This window comes from Gracilinanus agilis, chromosome 4 (assembly GCF_016433145.1).
Source record: "Gracilinanus agilis isolate LMUSP501 chromosome 4, AgileGrace, whole genome shotgun sequence".
Lineage (NCBI taxonomy): Eukaryota > Metazoa > Chordata > Mammalia > Didelphimorphia > Didelphidae > Gracilinanus > Gracilinanus agilis.
This window is the reverse complement of record NC_058133.1, coordinates 150564664-150583021: the sequence shown is the minus strand read 5'-3', so window position 1 is coordinate 150583021 and position 18358 is coordinate 150564664. Positions and strand designations below refer to the sequence as shown.

Below are 18358 nucleotides of genomic sequence, written 5' to 3'. Positions count from 1 at the left end.
CCCAAACACATGGAGAATGTTCAGTATCTCTTAAGGAAAAGAACTAGCCTAAGGTTAGGGATTTTTTGTTGTGGTGGTGGTGATTTGTCTTTTCGTTTTTGTTTTTATTTTTATCTTGAGTATTTTCCCCTAGTTACATATTTCATGTTCTTTCCCTCTCCCCAAACCCCACAACCACCCATAGCCAATGCACAATTCCACTGGGTTTTTCATGTATCATTAAGACCTAATTCCATATTATTGATAGTTGGACTAGAGTTATCATTTAGTGTCTTCATCCCCAATAATATCCCCATCAGCCCATGTGTTCAAGCAGTTGTTTTTTCTCTGTTTCTCAAGGTTAGGGCTTTAGAAAAAGTTATTCCAAACTATATGGCAGGAATCTAATGGTCTTATCACAGGTAGAGTAGAAAAAGTCTGGAGAAGAAACTACTGCCTGGTTAGAAGAGACTTAGATAAAACGCAAATTGTGGTGGGAATTGTGCAAGTGGGGTATGGGACGAGAGGGGCACTAGGGCACTTAGCCAACTTTGCTATGGGCCATGGAACAGAGTAGAGCTCTGGTTTTCCTCCTTATGCCAGTTATAGCTTTTTCATCTTTCTTCTTTTGACCTTCTATCTCTCATAGTTACAAAATATAGGAAAGGAATGTAGAGATACTCTGGAAGACTTAAGAATAATGGATAATAAGTTTAAAACACAAACACACACAGAAATGACAGTTAGCCTTGACTTCGCTCTACCCCCATGAGGGAGGCGATTTCAGAGGTCAGAATGTAGGAGTAGAATTTGTGAGGAAGATGGCAGAGTAAGAGAAAAGATGAAGTGGGAGAAAAAGGATAACTCCAGCAGGTATTTTAATTGGTGCTCTAGTAAACTAATATACTCAAAATAAGTATATATAGTAATTTCCCCTTAAAATAGACATAAAGAGAGAAGCTTAAAACGGAGGAGCTAAGTGACACAGTGGATACAGCATTGGACAAGTAAAATCTAAGTTTAAAACTAGTCTTTGCTTTAAAAAAAATTTAATGTAGAATTTTTCTTTCTTTTCCTTTTTTGCCAATTACATGTAATAAATTTCCACACAAGTTTTTCTAAGTTATATGATCTAATTTATCTTCCTTCCTTCTTCCTCCAGGTGCTGTCAGATGATTGGATCTGGGTTATTCGTGTATTAGCAAAACATATTTCCATATTGTTCATTTTTTAAATGATAAATCCAAAACCTCAAAACATAAACCCAAATAAACAAGTGAAAAAGCATATGCTTTCATCTGCATTCTGACTCCAGTGGTTCTTTCTCTGGAGGTAGATACCATTCTTTGTCATAAATCCTTTAGTTTTGTCCTGGATCATTGTATTGTGGATAATTAGCCTTTGCTATTTTAGCTGTGTGACCTTGGGCGAATTATTGGACCTGTCTACTTCAGTTTCTTCAGTTGCAAAATGAAATTAATAATAGCACCTTCTTCCCAGGGCTTTGTGAGAACAAAATAAGATAATATTTGTAAAGTGTTTGCAAACTATAAAGTGCTACATGAATACTAGATATTATTATTAATAGGGTAAGGGATTAGCAAACTGAAGACAGCCGCCATGAGAGTCAAACTTCTGTGGTTTTCCTGTCTATTTACTGGCAAAGAGCCTCCCATATTTTGTGAGCCCAGTCAGTAATAAATAATTTTGGATGAGAGAACAATGATGAAAGACTCAGCAAAAGCAAATAGGGAAATTATTTTGATGAATAAACACCCCTTTGGGATGTTCCTGTGATGGGGAGCCATATGCTGAAAATAACAGCATTTCACTTCCTAAGTCTTTCAGTTGCAAAGTGAGTTAATAAGTCATAATCCTGCTCTGCTGAAGCAGTAGTTATTTACCAGCCTGCTGACTTTGCAGAGGACCCAAGCCAACAGAAAATACAGCTAGCACTGCCAAAGGGGTAATAGTAATAGAAGCAGATGACATTTATGTGATGTCTTTAAACTTTACATTCTCATTTAATCTGTATAATAAACCAACAAGGTAGGTAATGTATGTATCATAATTTCCATGTTATAGATGAGAAAACTGAAGTTAAAAGGTGATCCAGTAAGTGTCAGAATCAGAATTTTAACCTCTTCTCACTCTAAACCTAGTGCTATTTTCCCCTACTCTAAACTCCTGCCATCCTAGTGCATTTTGGTTTGTGCTTGGCTTACCACTGAGGTCAAGCTTCTGCTGCTAACTGCTATATCTAATCATATATAGTATCAAGAGTTAAGCAGTACTGCCTAGGACTAGGACTAGAGGCAAAGGCAAAGAGACCATTTCTCTATTTCAAAGAAACCAACAAAAACAGAAATGGAAAACTCTTCCTTTGATATGATTGGAAAACCATATGAGTGTTGAGGGAGCAAGAGGATTTCAGGAAGAAAGGTTGAGCAAATTAAACTCCTTCATGGATAGATTGGTTTTTAAACTTTGCCCTTCCCCAGAGTCCTTTACCTCCTCCCCTAATGACAGGTTCTCAGGGTTGAGTGGTATCTCAGAAGTCATCTAATTCATTTTATCCCTAAATGTCATCATATCTATCCCCCTTCTCAACACTTCCAACAAACATTCATCCAATTTGGACTTGAAGACCTCTAGAGAGGGGAAACCCACTATGGTACATGATATTATGGTACTATGGGAAGAACACCAATACTAATGTTAGATGTCTTGGATTTAAATTCTGCTGCTGACCTTGGAAAAAAAATCACTTAACTTCCCGGAGACTCCGTTTTCTCATCTGTAAAATATGGGGCTTGTGTCTGATGGCTTCTAAGGTCATTTCCAACTCTATAGCAATGATTTCACAATCTCTCAAAGCAGTCCAGTCCAAAATGAAACCTCTCTCTACGTAGTATCATCACATATAGCTCTATGGGCTCTAAGAAGTTATCTAATCCAACTACCTCTTTTCTGTGGATGACACTCAAGGAAGTGAAGTCACCAGAAGTCACCCAGGTGGTTAGTTAAGTGGCATAAACACTGTTCAAACATTTCATCCTCAGTCTTCAAGCCCAGCAAGCTTTTTCACTGTTCACATTGGTATGGCAGGTTCTGCCATTTGGGGCCAACCAGAACAGGTCTACTCCCTCTTTCACATAATGATCCTTAGCCTACATTCATATGGTTTTCCAGTCATATCAGGCATTGACGCCTGCCTTCAATTTGCCACCTCTTCCTTAGTCTGTTATTCAGATTAGCCTTTCTGTAGCACTTCATGGTTTGCAAAGCATTTACAGTTTGCCGGCTGCTGCCCCCTTGGACAGCAAACTTAAAGATCAAGAGGGAAAAGGATGGTTTCTTGATGGCTCCTTTGGGTTCTTGAGCAGGAGGGGGACCTGCTGCTGCTCTAGACGCTGCCCCCACTCCGCTTTGGCCAGCACACAAAGTGATGGAGAGAGGAAAGAGGGTTGGCTTCTTGGTGGCTGCTTTGGGCTCTTGAGCAGGAGGGGGACGAGCTGCTGCTGCTCGTACAGCAGCAGCAGCAGCTGCGGTTAAGTTGCCAATCCGCTGACAAAAGCAGCTCTAATGAATCACTCCAGCAGCGCCGCGATCATGTGGTGCCGGGGCCGGCGGACCCAGGGCAGCCAAAGAGGAAGTGCGAGCTTGTTTTCTTTCAGTTTCTGAGCTCCTAGCCCAGCAAGATGAAAGGGGGCGGTGGCCCGAGCAGCAGCAGCGGCGGCGGCGGCAGTGGCAGCAGCAGCAGCAGCAGCAGCGCCTGCAGCCTCTCCAGACGCAGCCTGAGAACTCCATGAAGTCCGAGCGGCGCCTGCAGCCCAGCCCGGCCGAGCCCTCGGTTTTCTGATGGAGGTCCCTCAATGGGACCCACTGAGAAATGACTCCCTGCCACCCACCCTGACCCCAGCCGTGCCCCCCTACGTAAAGCTCGGCCTCACCATCGTCTACACCGTCTTCTACTCGCTCCTCTTCGTGTTCATCTACGTCCAGCTCTGGCTGGTCCTGCACTACGGACACAAGCGTTTCAGCTACCAGACCGTCTTCCTCTTCCTCTGCCTTTTCTGGGCCTCTCTGCGGACCATCCTCTTCTCCTTCTACTTCAAAGACTTTGTTGCGGCCAATTCACTGAGCCCCTTCGTCTTTTGGCTGCTTTATTGCTTTCCCGTGTGCCTCCAATTTTTCACCTTGACCTTGATGAACCTGTATTTCACTCAGGTGAGATGGGGGGGTGAGTGAGGGGGGGGAGACCCGAGGGGAGGGAGGGCAGTGAAAGAGGGATACTGATTGACTTGTCACTCAATCAATTGGCATTATTCAGCATCTGCGGTGGGCTAGGCACCGCGCAAGTGATGGGGTTACAAAGAAGGCAAAAAACCCCAAGGAGCCCACTGCCCACTGGGGGAGACGATCCGCAGACAACTATGTGCAAACAAGATGTGTACAGGATAAACCTGTCTGTCTGTCAGCCTGCCTGTCTCACCTGTCCAACTTCCCAATACACCTTCAGCAACTGCAACCTCTCGTGTAAAACGGGAGCAAAGAGCATAAGAATTTCAGTTTCAAGGTTTGGATTTTAGAACAGAGGAATGAGAATGTGAAAAGGTATCTGGGAGTGTTAGTATTCTATAATTCCACCAGGAAACCCTTCTCAGCAGGCCTCCCTGCCTTTTTTTTTTTTTAAACTCTTATCCCCACTCTCTCTATTCCTCAAGAAACTAGGGTAAAGGTATGGAGTAGAAAACGTCACACAAAAGAAGAGCTTCCAGGTATAAACAATATTTCTCCCTTATCATTCTGTCAGTTTGGGCTGTTTCCCAAGATTAATGCAAGGTTCTGCCTTAAGATCATACTGGAGCATTTAGGGGCATTTCTCCTTTTGGGAGAAGCCCATTCTCAAGGATCAAGGTTATAGCTTTTATAAGGCTAAAAGACCTTTTTTTATCCCTATTTTTATGTCCTCTATAGACTATTTCTGGTTCCCATTAAATATAGAATTTCTACATAAAGGCACTGTTGTTTGGAGGGCTGCTTCAATTTAAAAATCTGAGTAAGTCCTGAGCAGGTGGTTCAAACTCTTTTCCCCCCAATCATTTAAACACTTTCTACCAAAGGAATCTTAATGAACTGAGTGAGACCCATGGGCTTCTTCCCCATCTATTGCCATCCAGTCATCTTAGAGGCCTAGGGAAAGAATCATAAAACTTGGTTGAGAAACTTTTATAGGAGCATAGGACCAATTTTTATGAAGCATATTATTTATAGCCCAATTTAAGGACATGCTGGTTGGCCCTGACACTGTTTTGACATCAATATAGAATTAATAAAAGTTATTATAAAGCATTTTGTGGATCGCATATAAGTTACTATAGAGCGGCTTACGAAAACTGACTCCATCATAACCACCCCCTGTTATTTCTTTTATCTGAACCAAGTGCTAACATTTCCATTTTCATTAAGAACCAGACCAATGACCAATGACCATTGTCTTCCGTTAAGGATGTCAGAGTTTATGTTGTCTAGCAGGCTGAGCCAAGCCATGTAAGCAAGTCTTTATTTCCTTCGGGGCCACTCCAGAAGCACCCTTAATCTCTGTATCTTTTATGTAAAAACTGTTGAAGGAAAAATAGGATTTGTTATTCCTGCCTTTTTCACTATCTTTTTCTCTCAACCCCTCTTCTACTCCCCATGTAGTAAAAACAATACAGTGAATATTTGGCTGAAACATTTTTGTATGAAAAATAGCACATATTAATATATTATTATTATTATTATTATTTAAAACCCTTACCTTCCGTACTGCGTATTGGCTCCAAGGCAGAAAAGTGGTAAGGGTAGGCAATGGGGGTGAAGTGACTTGCCCAGGGTCACACAGCTGGGAAGTGTCTGAAGCCAGATTTGAACTGGGGACCTCTTCTCTCTAGGCCTGATTAATATCTATTAGATATTCAAACTGCTGATTAAAATGGAACTCTTCTTGTTATCTTTCACTGGTTTGTTCATTCATTCAACCATTCAATTAATATTTATAATATTACTTAAAATATTATAATAAATAACTATAATACATATAATACATATGAATTAATTAATCATTAATCAATCAACCAACATTTGAGTGCCCACTGTCAGGAATCATATTTAGTTGAGAGAGATACAGAAAAAAGAAAAACTTGCTCTCAAGGAGTTTACAGTCTGTAGGTTTTTTAAAATTCAATTTTATTTTATTTTCAGTTCCAAATTCAAAAGTTTCCATTATATCAGGGAAAACAACCTGTACAATTATAAATAAATGCGGAATATAGTCAAAGCAAATATAAGGAATTTTTATTTTTGGAGGAGAGTTTAGTTGGGAGGCTTTATCTAGGAGCTTGTACCTGAGCCGAGCTTTTTTTTTTTTTAATACTTTAAACAATTTTTATTTTATTTTAAAATTTTTTTCAGGGTTACATGATTCTTGTCTCCCTCCCCCTCCTAGAGTTGACAAGCAATTTCACTGGGTTATACATATATATTATCACTGAGCTGAGCTTATGAAGATAAGGATTCTAAGATGTTCAGGAGAGAGTGCCAGGAATGGAGGGGAGGAGATAGCCCATGTCATGGCATGGAGATATGGGGACTAGAAAGTATAGCACATAGGCCAGTTTATTAGGATCAGAGTATAACAATGAGAAAAATAATAAATACAGAAAGGTAATTTGGGCCTGGAATGTGAAGGGTCAAATGGAAGAGTTTGTATTTGATTCTAGAGATAGTAGATTATTTTGATTTCTTCAGCAGTTCCAGCAATCATTTATTGAGCATCTGCTACGTGTAAACTACTAGAGACTAAATAATAACTAATATTGACTCGGCACTGTATGTGTATTATTTTATTTGAGATTCACCACAAACCTCTGTAGTGGTACCACAGGTGGTATTATTTCCAGGCTCAGAGATATTACTTATCCTGCCCATGGCCCCACAGCTTGTAAAGCCAGGACTTGGTTCTGCCCTCATGGAGTTAAGTCCAGGAAGGTAATAGGATATGTGCAAAAATAGAAATTAAACACAAATGACTACAAGCCTAGGTGACTTCCAAGGGCAGGAGGAGGGTCCTTACTATGGAGGTAGGGCCCCCAGGATGGGAATAGAATCATAGCTTTAGAGAAGGAAGAAACCTTAAAGATCATCTAGTCCAAACCACTCATTTTATAGATGAGGAAACTGAGTCTTATAGAGGATAAATGACTTGTCCAAAGTCACATGAGCAACTGGTAAAGCTGAGATTTAAACAGTTAATAAAGATTATAGTTTTAGAGCCAGAAGAATACTTAAAGAGATAATCAAATCTAAACCCCTCATTTTGTGGCTCAAGAATCCTTTCCCTGGGTCATCATTGCTTCCCTTTTATGTAAGAGATGATGAAATAGAGAAGATGAGGCAGGGGAGAGAATTCCAGGTGTTTGAAACATGAGCAAAAGCCAGAAGGTAGAAGCTCAAGGGATCATGTATACAAGCTCTACATTGTCTATTCAAATGTTATAAAGTCTATGCAAATTCACAAAAATTAAAAAGTGTGGTACTTGGTAATCACCAAGGTCTCTTCTGCCTTTAAAATTATGTTTCTGTCATAACTGTATTAATTGTTCTTAATATTGTAGTAACAATATAGGTTAATATTGTAGTATTATTAATATCAAATATTCTATCATTAAATTATCATTAATTATATTAATATTAGTATTGTAGACTTTTAGTTGGATTGCAAAATATGAGTCTGAGAAATATTGAATTGGGCAAGTGGATAATACTACATGGAATGAGAGATTTCTTATTTATTCATTCAACAAGTGTACAGTGCTCTGTTGACTTTGAAAAAACAGAACTATTAAGTAGTCAGAAAAGCCACACTTTAATTAGGAAAAGGGGGACAGGGCTGAGTAGGCCTCCACTCAGAGCTGCGCACTATGCCTCAGGCAGAGTCTGAGGATTGAATTTAGGATGCTCTGGTCCCTGACCCCCTGGGAGTGCCACCCAGCTAGATGAGGACTTCAAGGAACAAAAGAAATTGGGAAACTTATATATCATTTGGGAAGATCCAGGGGCTGGGAAAGATGATTGACATCATACTGACTGGATACAATCAAGCTTGGGAAAGGAATCATGGCCAGAGGCTAGGGTGTAAGGGAAGGGGCTGTTTACTATGGATACAGAAGGATGGTCTCTGCCCTGGTGTGTCTTCCTGGGAAAGGGTCTCTGATCCTAGGGGGAAGGCTACCTAAGACAAAAGGATATTTAGCATTTACCCCAGGGTCCATTCAGTCTGCAGCTGCTAGCCTGAGATTCCCTTCAGGGTGGATTCTCAGGGGATCAGGGAACTAGCACTAGCTTTGGGGGTCTCCAATTTACAAGCTATTCCTAAAACTTGGGGTTCATTAGATCCCACTAGGCCACAAGTTTGGGGTCTCTAGATTCCATGTAGACAGCTCATTATGTTTATTAACATGATGGAAACTTAGGTACTAAGGGAGATGCCCAAAATAGTGGAATTAGCATTAGAATGAGCTCATTAGCAACCTAGATTCTAGGCCTTTACTCTTTCTCTGACTACATGTTTTGAATTTCCTACACTGGAGAATCCACCTTAGTTTTCTCTGGGGCTCAGTTTCTAGATCTATAAAATTAGCAGAATGGATTAGATCAGAGTTTCTTAAGCCTTTTTTTATATCATGCACCCTTTTGGCTGTCTAGTGAAGTCTGTAGATTCTTTCTGAAACATTTTAAATAACTGAAACAAATGGTAAATTTCAATGAGAGAGGAAGGAAGGAAGGAAAAAGACAGAGAGAAAAATGTAGTTGTTTTTCTCCTAAGTTTATGTGTCCTTTGAAACCCCAGAAGAAGAAATACTGTAATAATGATCTCTAGGACCCTTTCTCCTCTATGGATCTATGACTACTTAAAAAACTTGGATTGGTGTAATACTAAACATGTAGTTCTTTATCCTCTTATTTTTAAGGGAGAAAATAGTGGAAGTAAAAAACAGGAAGCTAAGGTTGTTTACTAATGATCATATGCAAGTAAACCTGAAGCATAATGAGACAGGGCAACTTGCATGTCTTTGCTGCACCATCTGCTGGTTAATAAGTAAATACCTGGCAAGGGGAAAGAGTTCACACCCATACTGTGCTTTCTTTGGCTGAAGATGTAGCTGGGCAACCACTTGAGCCCAAGAGACATGGAGGTCAGGCTCTTGACTCCTGTTCTCCTAGGTCTGCTGAAAGCATTTTGCCCAATAGCAAAGTACTTATCAGCCTAAAGCATAGCCACTCCTGATTAGAAGTGGCAGCATCTCAGACCTCTTACAGATCAAAGACATTTTTTGGCTTTTTAAGCAGATTATTCAGATTGCTAAAGAGTTGTTTACTGCTAACTTGGAAGGTGGAGTTGATAGAAGGGTAGATTTTCTTTTGATTCTCCCCCACTCCAAGGCCTCACATAAAAAGACCATTATCTTATATTTAGAATAGAATAGAATTTTCAGAGCTTGAAGGGATTGTAGAAATAATCTGATCTAGTTGTACTTCCCAATGCATACACATATACTTTGCTGATTAGTGAAACTAAGGTCTGGAGAGATCATTTGCCCTAGATCATTCTGTTAGAGACTAGTCCTAATAATATTTATAGAGTATTTTTAGGTTGATAAAGCTCTATACTATGTTATTTCATTTGATTCTCACAACTCTGTGAGGTAGATGCTATCTCCATTTTAGAAATGGGAAAAAGGGCAGATAGGCTAATTTACCTACACAGCTAATAATAAAAATGTCTCAATCTAGATTTGGATTTTGGTCTTCCTAAATCCAAATCCAGGGCCCTTAAATGCCACCTCTTTATTATTTCTTTTAATTTAAATTTTTAATTTTGAATATTTTTCCATAGTTACATGTTTCATGTTCTTTCCCTCTCCCCCAATCACTGCCCCCCCCAGTAGCTGACGCACAATTCCACTGGGTTTTACATGTATCATTGATCAAGACCTAATTCCATATTATTAATACTTGAACTAGAGTTATCGATTAGCGTCTACATCCCCAATAATATCCCCATCAGCCCATGTGTTCAAGCAGTTGTTTTTCTTCTGTGTTTCTCCTCCCACAGTTCTTCCTCTGAATGTGGCCAGTTTTCTTTCTCATAAGTCCCTCACCCTTGCTCTAGAATTAGTGATTCCCAAAGTCGGTGCTACTGCCCCCTGGTGGGTGCTGCAGCGATCCAGGATGGTGGCGATGGCCACAGGTGTATTTATCTTTCCTATTAATTGCTATTAAAATTTAAAAAAAAAAATAATTTCCAGGGGGCTAAGTAATATTTTTTTCTGGAAAGGGGACAGTAGGCCAAAAAAGTTTGGGAACCACTGCATCCTTGCATTGCTGCTAGTACAGAAGTCCATTACATTCGATTGTACCACAGTGTATCAGTCTCTGTGTACAATGTTCTGGCTCTGCTCCTTTCACTCTGCATCAATTCCTAGAGGTCGTTCCAGTTCACATGGAATTCCTCCAGTTTATTATTCCTTTGAGCGCAATAGTATTCCATCACCAGCAGATACCACAATTTTTTCAGCTATTCCCCAAAGGACATTCTCTCATTTTCCAATTTTTTGCCACCACAAAGAGCATGAATGTCACCTCATTAAATATATATTGAGAGATAGGTGTTATTACTTTACAAATTTTATGAAATTTACATATTTTAGAAATGAGGAAACAGAGGCAGATAGCAGTTAAGTGATTTGTCAAAGGTCACAGAATATTCTTCTAACAACTCCGAGATATTGGTGATACTATTATCCTCATTTAACAGATGAAGAAACTGAGGCTCAGAAAAATAGTGGCTTGCTTGGGATCACACAACTAGTGTCTAAGACTAGATTTGAATTCAGGTTTTCCTGACTATAGACCCAACATTATCCACTGTGCCACCCAGCTGCCTTAGTTCCCATATCTCCTGACTTCCAAGCTAATTAGTACCCCTTCCCGTATATTATGCTTCATTTGCTTTAACAATCTTGCTAATTTTCTACAACTTTTAGGAGGTCAATGGTGATAAACGTTATTACACATAGAAAACACTGAGGAAATGAAAGTCAAGTAAACATAATTTTCATATTCCTTTTTAAAATTTTTCATATTCTTTCTGTAGGTACTTGCCCATTATCTTGTCATATGCACATCACATGGGAGTAAAGAGGATATTGTGTCATGGGGGAAGAAACTATACTGAGGATCAACAGACTTAGGTTCCAGTTCCAGATATGGCTCTGACTAGCTGTGTGATCTCAGGCATGTTATTTAAATTATCTGAGCTCCATCTGTGAAATCAGAGGTTTGGATTTGATGACCTATAAATGATCTCTTCCATTTCTAAAAATGAAATTCCATTCTTCTTGTATGACTGGCCCCTGACCCCGAAACTAGTGAAGGAGACAAGATAAGTAGATGGGAATTAGTTCAAAAACAGTTTTTTCAAAAACAGATGCTACAAGCATTAGGAGAAGGAAAAGCACTGTTGAAGTCAGAGCAGCCTCATGGAAGAGGTAGGACTCAACCTGAAGGACAGAATGAGTTTCTGTTCTGTTCTTTCGGTTCACAGCCACTACCATTCTAGATCATCAGCTCTCACCTGGATTATGACAATAGCCTTCCATTTTTTTCTTAATTCTTTATGTATGTTTCTTGTCATATTCTATTATATTCTTTTGCCATAATTTATTTAGCTCTTCATCAAATGATTGGGGATTTATTCTGCTTTTAATTCTTTGCTACCACAAAAAGTACTGCTATGCTTTCTGCTTTTGATTTCCTTGCGAGTATATGCCTGACGGTGGGGTCTCTGGGTTAAAAAATATGAGAATTTTTAGTTACTTTTTGACCCACTTCTAAATTGTTTCCCAGATGGATGGAATACTGCTCCAGTAGTCATATATTCATATGCCTAGCTTTTTACAACTCCTCCAGTAATGACTTTCTTCTTCCTTCATTTAATCTTTTGGGTGTGAAGTGAAGCCTCACTTCTCTTTAGTGATGCAGAGCAATTTTTCATGTGGTTGCTAATAGTTTATAATACTTTTGAGAACCATTCATTTTATTTAACCACTTACTTATTATAAATGGATCCTGGACTTATTTATGGATCTGTAATTTACCCTTATAGGGGGCACAGTGGACAAAGTGCCAGTCCTGAAGTCAGGAAGACTCATCCTACTGAGTTCAAATCCAACTCTGAGCAAGTCACTTAATCCTGTTTGCTTTAATTCCCTCATCTATAAAATGAGCTAGAAAAGAAAATGGCAAACCACTACTTTGCCAAGAAAACTCCAAATGGGATCACAGACAGACCAGACCAAAAAACAAATGAAAAAAATTATCTATATACTTTAGCTATGACTAGTTTCAGAGATTTTGATGTAGACAATTTTCTTAGTTGACAGTTCCCCTTTTTCTGCTAGTTTGATTAATTTTGTTCTTGCAAATAATTTTCAATTTCATGTAATCAAAATGATAAATTTTGTCTTTTGTGTGAGCTCCTCTATCCCTTGTTTCATTAAGAATTTCATCTTAGTAATAGTTGTGAAAGAATGCTTTCCCTACCCCTTCATTGGACCTTTTATGCTTAACTAGAGTATTCATTTAGAGCTTATTGTTGTATCTGGTATAAGGTGCTATTCTAAGTCACTTATTCCCCCCAAACTGCTTTCCAGTTTTAACAGCTGTTATCAAATAGAAAATGGTTCACCAAATAGTTTATATTTTGAGATTTTTCAAACACTAGGTTATTGAGTTCAGTTGTTTCTGGTTCTAGCTTCATTGATCTAGTTTTATCTTTGTTAATCAGCACACAAGTTTGGATGGTCACTGCTTTACACTATGACTTGAAGCCTGAAAGTGCTTATTTCCCCACCATTTTCCTCTGTTTTGCTTATTTCCTCTGAGAGTAAGCTTTTTCCCTGCAAATAAATTTATCTAGTTCCATAAAATATCCCCTTAGTATTTTTATTTACAGTAAATCTACCCATTCATTTAGGTATATTAATCATTTTTTATTACATTGACTTGACTCAACAATGAGCAGTGAATATTCTTCCAATTATTTAAACCATTATTTTCTTTAAAGAATGTTTCTGTGATTGTAGTTTTGGAAGTCTTGAGTGTGTCTTGATAGATTGGCTTCTACAGATTTTCTGGGTTTTTGTAGCTGCTTTGACTTCCTTATTATTATATCCTCATGGACTTTGTTATTGCTCTGCAGACAATTTTTGTGGGTTCATTTTACATCCTGCTCCTTAACTGAAGCTATTAATTATCTCATTTAAGGTCTTTGGTGAATCTCTAGGATTATGTGTGTATTTAAATATAAATTGACCAGGGAGTTCCCTATGTCTCCACATCAGTCTCTTTAGAAAACTTCTCCTTTTCCTCTTCCTTTGGAGAATTTTTTGTTTGTATCTTAGAAAATTCATTCTTGAATTCTCTTTGAGAAGCTTCCTATTCTTCTGTCTGATTTAACTTCTGAAACATTTTCTATCACAGCCTAAATAGAAATCTTTATTAATACCTATGTTGTCCCAAGCAGGCTTTAGTAGTGTCCTTAACCACATTTAAACTGTCTTGGGCTAAAACAGGCAACAGGCTATACAATCTCCATCATAGCTACATCTCAGGCTTTGACTATGTTCTGAGAATGACTCAGACCAGTATTTTTTTTTTAAACCCTTGTACTTTTGGTGTATTGTCTCATAGGTGGAAGAGTGGTAAGGGTGGGCAATGGGGGTCAAGTGACCTGCCCAGGGTCACACAGCTGGGAAGTGGCTGAGGCTGGGTTTGAACCTAGGACCTCCTGTCTCTAGGCCTGACTCTCACTCCACTGAGCTACCCAGCTGCCCCTTCAGACCAGTATTTTTATCAAGTAGAGGTTGGGTTTTTTTTTTTTTTAATCATTCCTGAGGGACCACTAATCAGGAAAGAACTCTGATGCAAACTTTAGCAGTCCCTGGGCTATTTCTTCAATGACTACAAGAAAAATTTCCCCCAGACACATTAGACGTAGTTTGTGAGATTTAATACAGCAAATGTGTTGTTACAAAGTTGTGAATCAATAAATCTGTTCAGCTTCCCCAAAGTCCAACTTGCCTTCAGCCTCAGGCCACATATGACAAGTTCTTGCCATTGTAGGAAGTAATTTTTTAAACAATGGAAAGCTGAAAAATTTTAGTATAGGATGAGGAAGAAGTATAGTTAAATGTACTATGTACTAAGGGACAAAAGATTGTTATCATTTTATTTTAGAATTTGTTATCTGTATACAATCACTATTAACTATATATGTCCTTATGGGGTAATTCCAGTATTTTTACCTCTTTTTTTACATATGAATTGAGTTAAATCAAGGAAGGTAAAGTTAATTGACTTTAGTATCACAACAAGCTCATGTCATAAACGTGGGTGTATATTTAGAACTTGATCCAGTCCTGAAATCTAGTTCATTGTTTACTCAGAGGTGTCAAACAGCCAAAGGACTGACATGCAAAACTTCCAAGGCCTGCAAAAACTCCTGGAATCAGATTAAAATGCAAATAGGAAATGTATGACAAAATAAAAACAATACAGTACAGCATAGATAATGTTAATTTGTTGTTTCCATAGTCAGTATTCTGGCCAGCAAGAATCTAGAGATCATTTCTGTTTCAATTTGATACTCTTGGATTAGATCACAAAATCAAAATCTTTTGTCCAAATAATAATTTCTGAGTTGGCCTTTATCTCAAACTCTTTTTTAACATGGTGAGACTCAACTTTTAAATCTATAAATAGGGGTGATACTACCATCATGCTCTTGGGAGAGGTCGACAAATTCTCAGTTAAGAACATCTTTAATCTCTGAATTTTAGTGCTGGAAAAGACTTGGGGATCACCTATTTTAATTCCCTTATTTCATATGAGGAAGCTGAGGTCTTCAGAGTTTAAGCAACTCGCCAGCATTTACACAGCTAATTGGTGGTAAAGTTGAGATTAGAACCTAGGTCTTCTGATTCTCATTTCAGTAATCTCACTCTATCATACTGCATCCAAGGGCTTTCAAGGTAAAAGCTGAATCAGCCAGGCTCTCTTATTTCCCAGAAATAGGGCAATTGAAGAGTGGAATTGACCTTAGAGGGTATATATAGTTCAACCAGTCACTGGCAGTGGTAGTAATATAAGACGTATCTATTCTCATCTTTTGTGATCTTTGCAAATTTGCAGATGGGAGGTGAAACCTCATAGCTGTTTTGATTTGCCTCTTTCTTATTATTAGTGATTCGGAACATTCTTTTTACATGGTTCTTAATAGTTTACAATTTTTCTTTTGGGAACTGTTTGCTCATCTCTTTTGATCCAATTTTTGGTGCTCTCTTCCCTCTTAAAGAGACCGAGGGAGAGAGTAATGTGTATGTGTTTACACATAAACTTGTATGGACACATTATATATCCCTATATATGTACATGGATATAAGTAAATATTTTTGGGTGTGTATATATATATATGCCCATGTGTATATATACAAACATGCACATATAGGTATGTGTGATACACCTATATATACATACATACATACACACATATGTGTATACATGCCTTTTTTAATATAACTTGGATACCAAAGCCTTAGTAGCTAAATTTGATATTTCCCAATTTCCCAATAAATTTGATTTCCCAATTCAGCCACTTTCCTTCTTAACTTATTTTTTATTTTATTTTATTTATTTTATCTTTTTTTAATTTAGAATATTTTGTCATGGTTACATGATTCGTGTTCTTTCCCTCCCCCCTCTTCCCCCCCCTTATAGCTGACACACACTTCCACTGGGTTTTACTTGTGTCATTGATCAAGAACTATTTCCATATTATTGATAGCTGCACTGGCGTGATCGTTTAGCGTCTATGTCCCCTATAATATCCCCATCAACTCATGTGTTCAAGCAGTTGTTTTTCTTTTGTGTTTCTCCTCCCACAGTTCTTCCTCTTAATGTGGATAGTTTTCTTTCTCTCCTTCTTATCTTAGGTTCATACTTGGAATCTTACCCATATCATCCTAAGCAAGTGAACATCTTGAAAACTGCTGTTTTGAATAGTTCATAGTCAGTTTTGTATTTTATTGCTAAGTGATGTCTTTAATCCCTTGGGCAAGTGATTGAAAGGTATCCATGAATCTTCTTTATACTTTCTAGAGGAAAGTTATTCCTGAACCTTCTTTCTCCAGGAGAAAGGAAACTCATGACTGTAATAATAAAGGATACCTCTTTCCTTCTGGCTGTTAGACTACAAGAAGGATTATATTGAGGGCTCTTGGAAATCTTTGAACTATTGATAGAAAGAAGCTTTGGAAACAAATCACACTACCTTCCTCACAAAAGCTAACTTTCAAAGTGTAAGATTTCATAGGAAAACAGAGTTTCTTCCTGACTACTTCTCAAACCCTACCTTGTCCTCTGATATGGACCATACCTACCCTCTTCTCCAAATGGTACCAGCACCAGGCAGCAACATGGTACTGGAAGGGGTGGGATTGCATTAGGGAACTACCCTGTGAATCAAGCTTAGATCTACCATCTTAATGCCCATTTCCATGACCTAGTAGAGGCATCGTTAGCAGTGTTTCGCCTATCTTATTCCTGTTACAGCTCTTGGTCCTCACACCTTTATGTCTTGATGCTCTGTGTTCAGGATTATTGTTTCTTCATGGAGGGTGTGCTCTCCATTGGCCTCAAGAGGAAGGAAAATTAGCAAATACCTTTAGCATTCTTAGGAACACTCAAATTCCTTAGACTGCCAGGTCACCTAGAATAAAATCAAACTTCCCAATTTAAAGTAAAAGCAAAGGCTGGGGATTGCCAATGTATTCACTAAAGCAGTGATTCCCAAAGTGGGTGCCACCGCCCCCTGGTGGGAGCTGCAGCGATCCATGGAGGTGGTGATGGCCACAAGTGCATTTGGGGGCGGCGAATAACTGTAAGGGGGTGATGATAGTATGTGACAGGGGACCCTAAGTAATATTTTTTCTGGAAAGGGGACAGTAGGCCAAAAATGCTTGGGAACCACTGTACTAAAGGAAAATAACTACTAAGCTCTAGGAATTGATACAGATTTTTACAGCTCATTCTCACTAGTCCTGACTGCCCACCAATCAGGAGGTTGTTTTGCCTGTAATTCTACATACCATGGCAATTGAAGTGAGATTTTTTCCACTTTACTATGTTCTCCTTCTCCACAAGGCAGAAAAGTGAGAATCATTTTGTGGGATAGTGAGAGAATATTTTATGATAATTTTCTCAAAAGAGCTATGTAGACCAGTTTAGAAGCAGCATTTATTTCTAGAATGTTAAACATTCTGCCATCTGGCAGACTCTTTTCCCTCCTCCATCACAAGTAAGATTATTTTGTTATTTTAAATTTTCCATTAGTCTGATCTCGATAAATGTCAGCAAACATGAATATTTCAGTATACAAAGAACAGAAAAAGAAGATTGTATATGAAACTGCAAATCTATTATGGACAGTTTGGGTTGTGTAAGTATATACTAAATTCAGCACATTAGCTCTAAAGCTATCCTCCTTGGCTGTTTTTTCCCTCTGAACCTCCTGTTCTCTTCTCTCCGATTCTAAAAATAATTCATTGACACTTTTTTCTTTCTCTCCTTTTCTTTTCAGCATCATTGTCATTAACCCTCCCTTCCTTACCTCAATTCAAAAACATTTCTCCAGTAACAGATCAATCAAAAAAATTCACACATTGGCCATGTCTGAAAATGTATATCTTATTCTGTACGTTGAATCTATCACCTCAAAGTCAAAAGGTGAAAAGGATGCTTCATCATTGGTTGTCTGAGTTGTAGTTAGTCATTACATTAGAATTCTTAAGCCTTTCAAACTTGTTTTTTTAATGATATTGTAGCAAACTTGCTTTTTTTTTTTTTTTTAATGATGTGTAGTCATTGTATAAATTGTTTTTCCAATTCTGGTTTTTCTTCCTGTGAAAATTGTCTATTCAAATCCAAGAACAGGACACAGACATCAAAACCTGTGCCTGTACATCATTCCACCCCCCCCCTCCCTCTTTCCATTGCTGTAGGGACTCCAGCTCCAAGCTGTGAAAGTTTTCTGAGGTTGTAGTAGCCCACTTGACCATAGACCTTAAGAAGCAAAAGCCTGCTGGTGGCTCCAATTCAGAAGCACCAATGCTGAGGAAAACAGGCTCTGAATGCCAGGTCATAGAACTGAGAAACGGGGAATGGGACAAATCACCAGGACAGGATATAGCATGTGTGGGGACTTGTGTAGCACTCC

At 38.5% G+C, this 18358-nt stretch overlaps 1 protein-coding gene across 1 annotated transcript in view; it reads left to right on the top strand.

Moving 5' to 3' along the window:
- Nucleotides 1-3828: 3828 nt before the first annotated feature.
- GPR137B (G protein-coupled receptor 137B) overlaps nucleotides 3829-18358 on the top strand; it is a 106808-nt gene continuing 92278 nt past the window's right edge. The window contains exon 1 of the mRNA XM_044673692.1: nucleotides 3829-4209. Within this exon, the coding sequence (XP_044529627.1) occupies nucleotides 3841-4209 (369 nt within the window). The 5' untranslated portion in view covers nucleotides 3829-3840. The remainder of the gene's footprint in view (nucleotides 4210-18358) is intronic.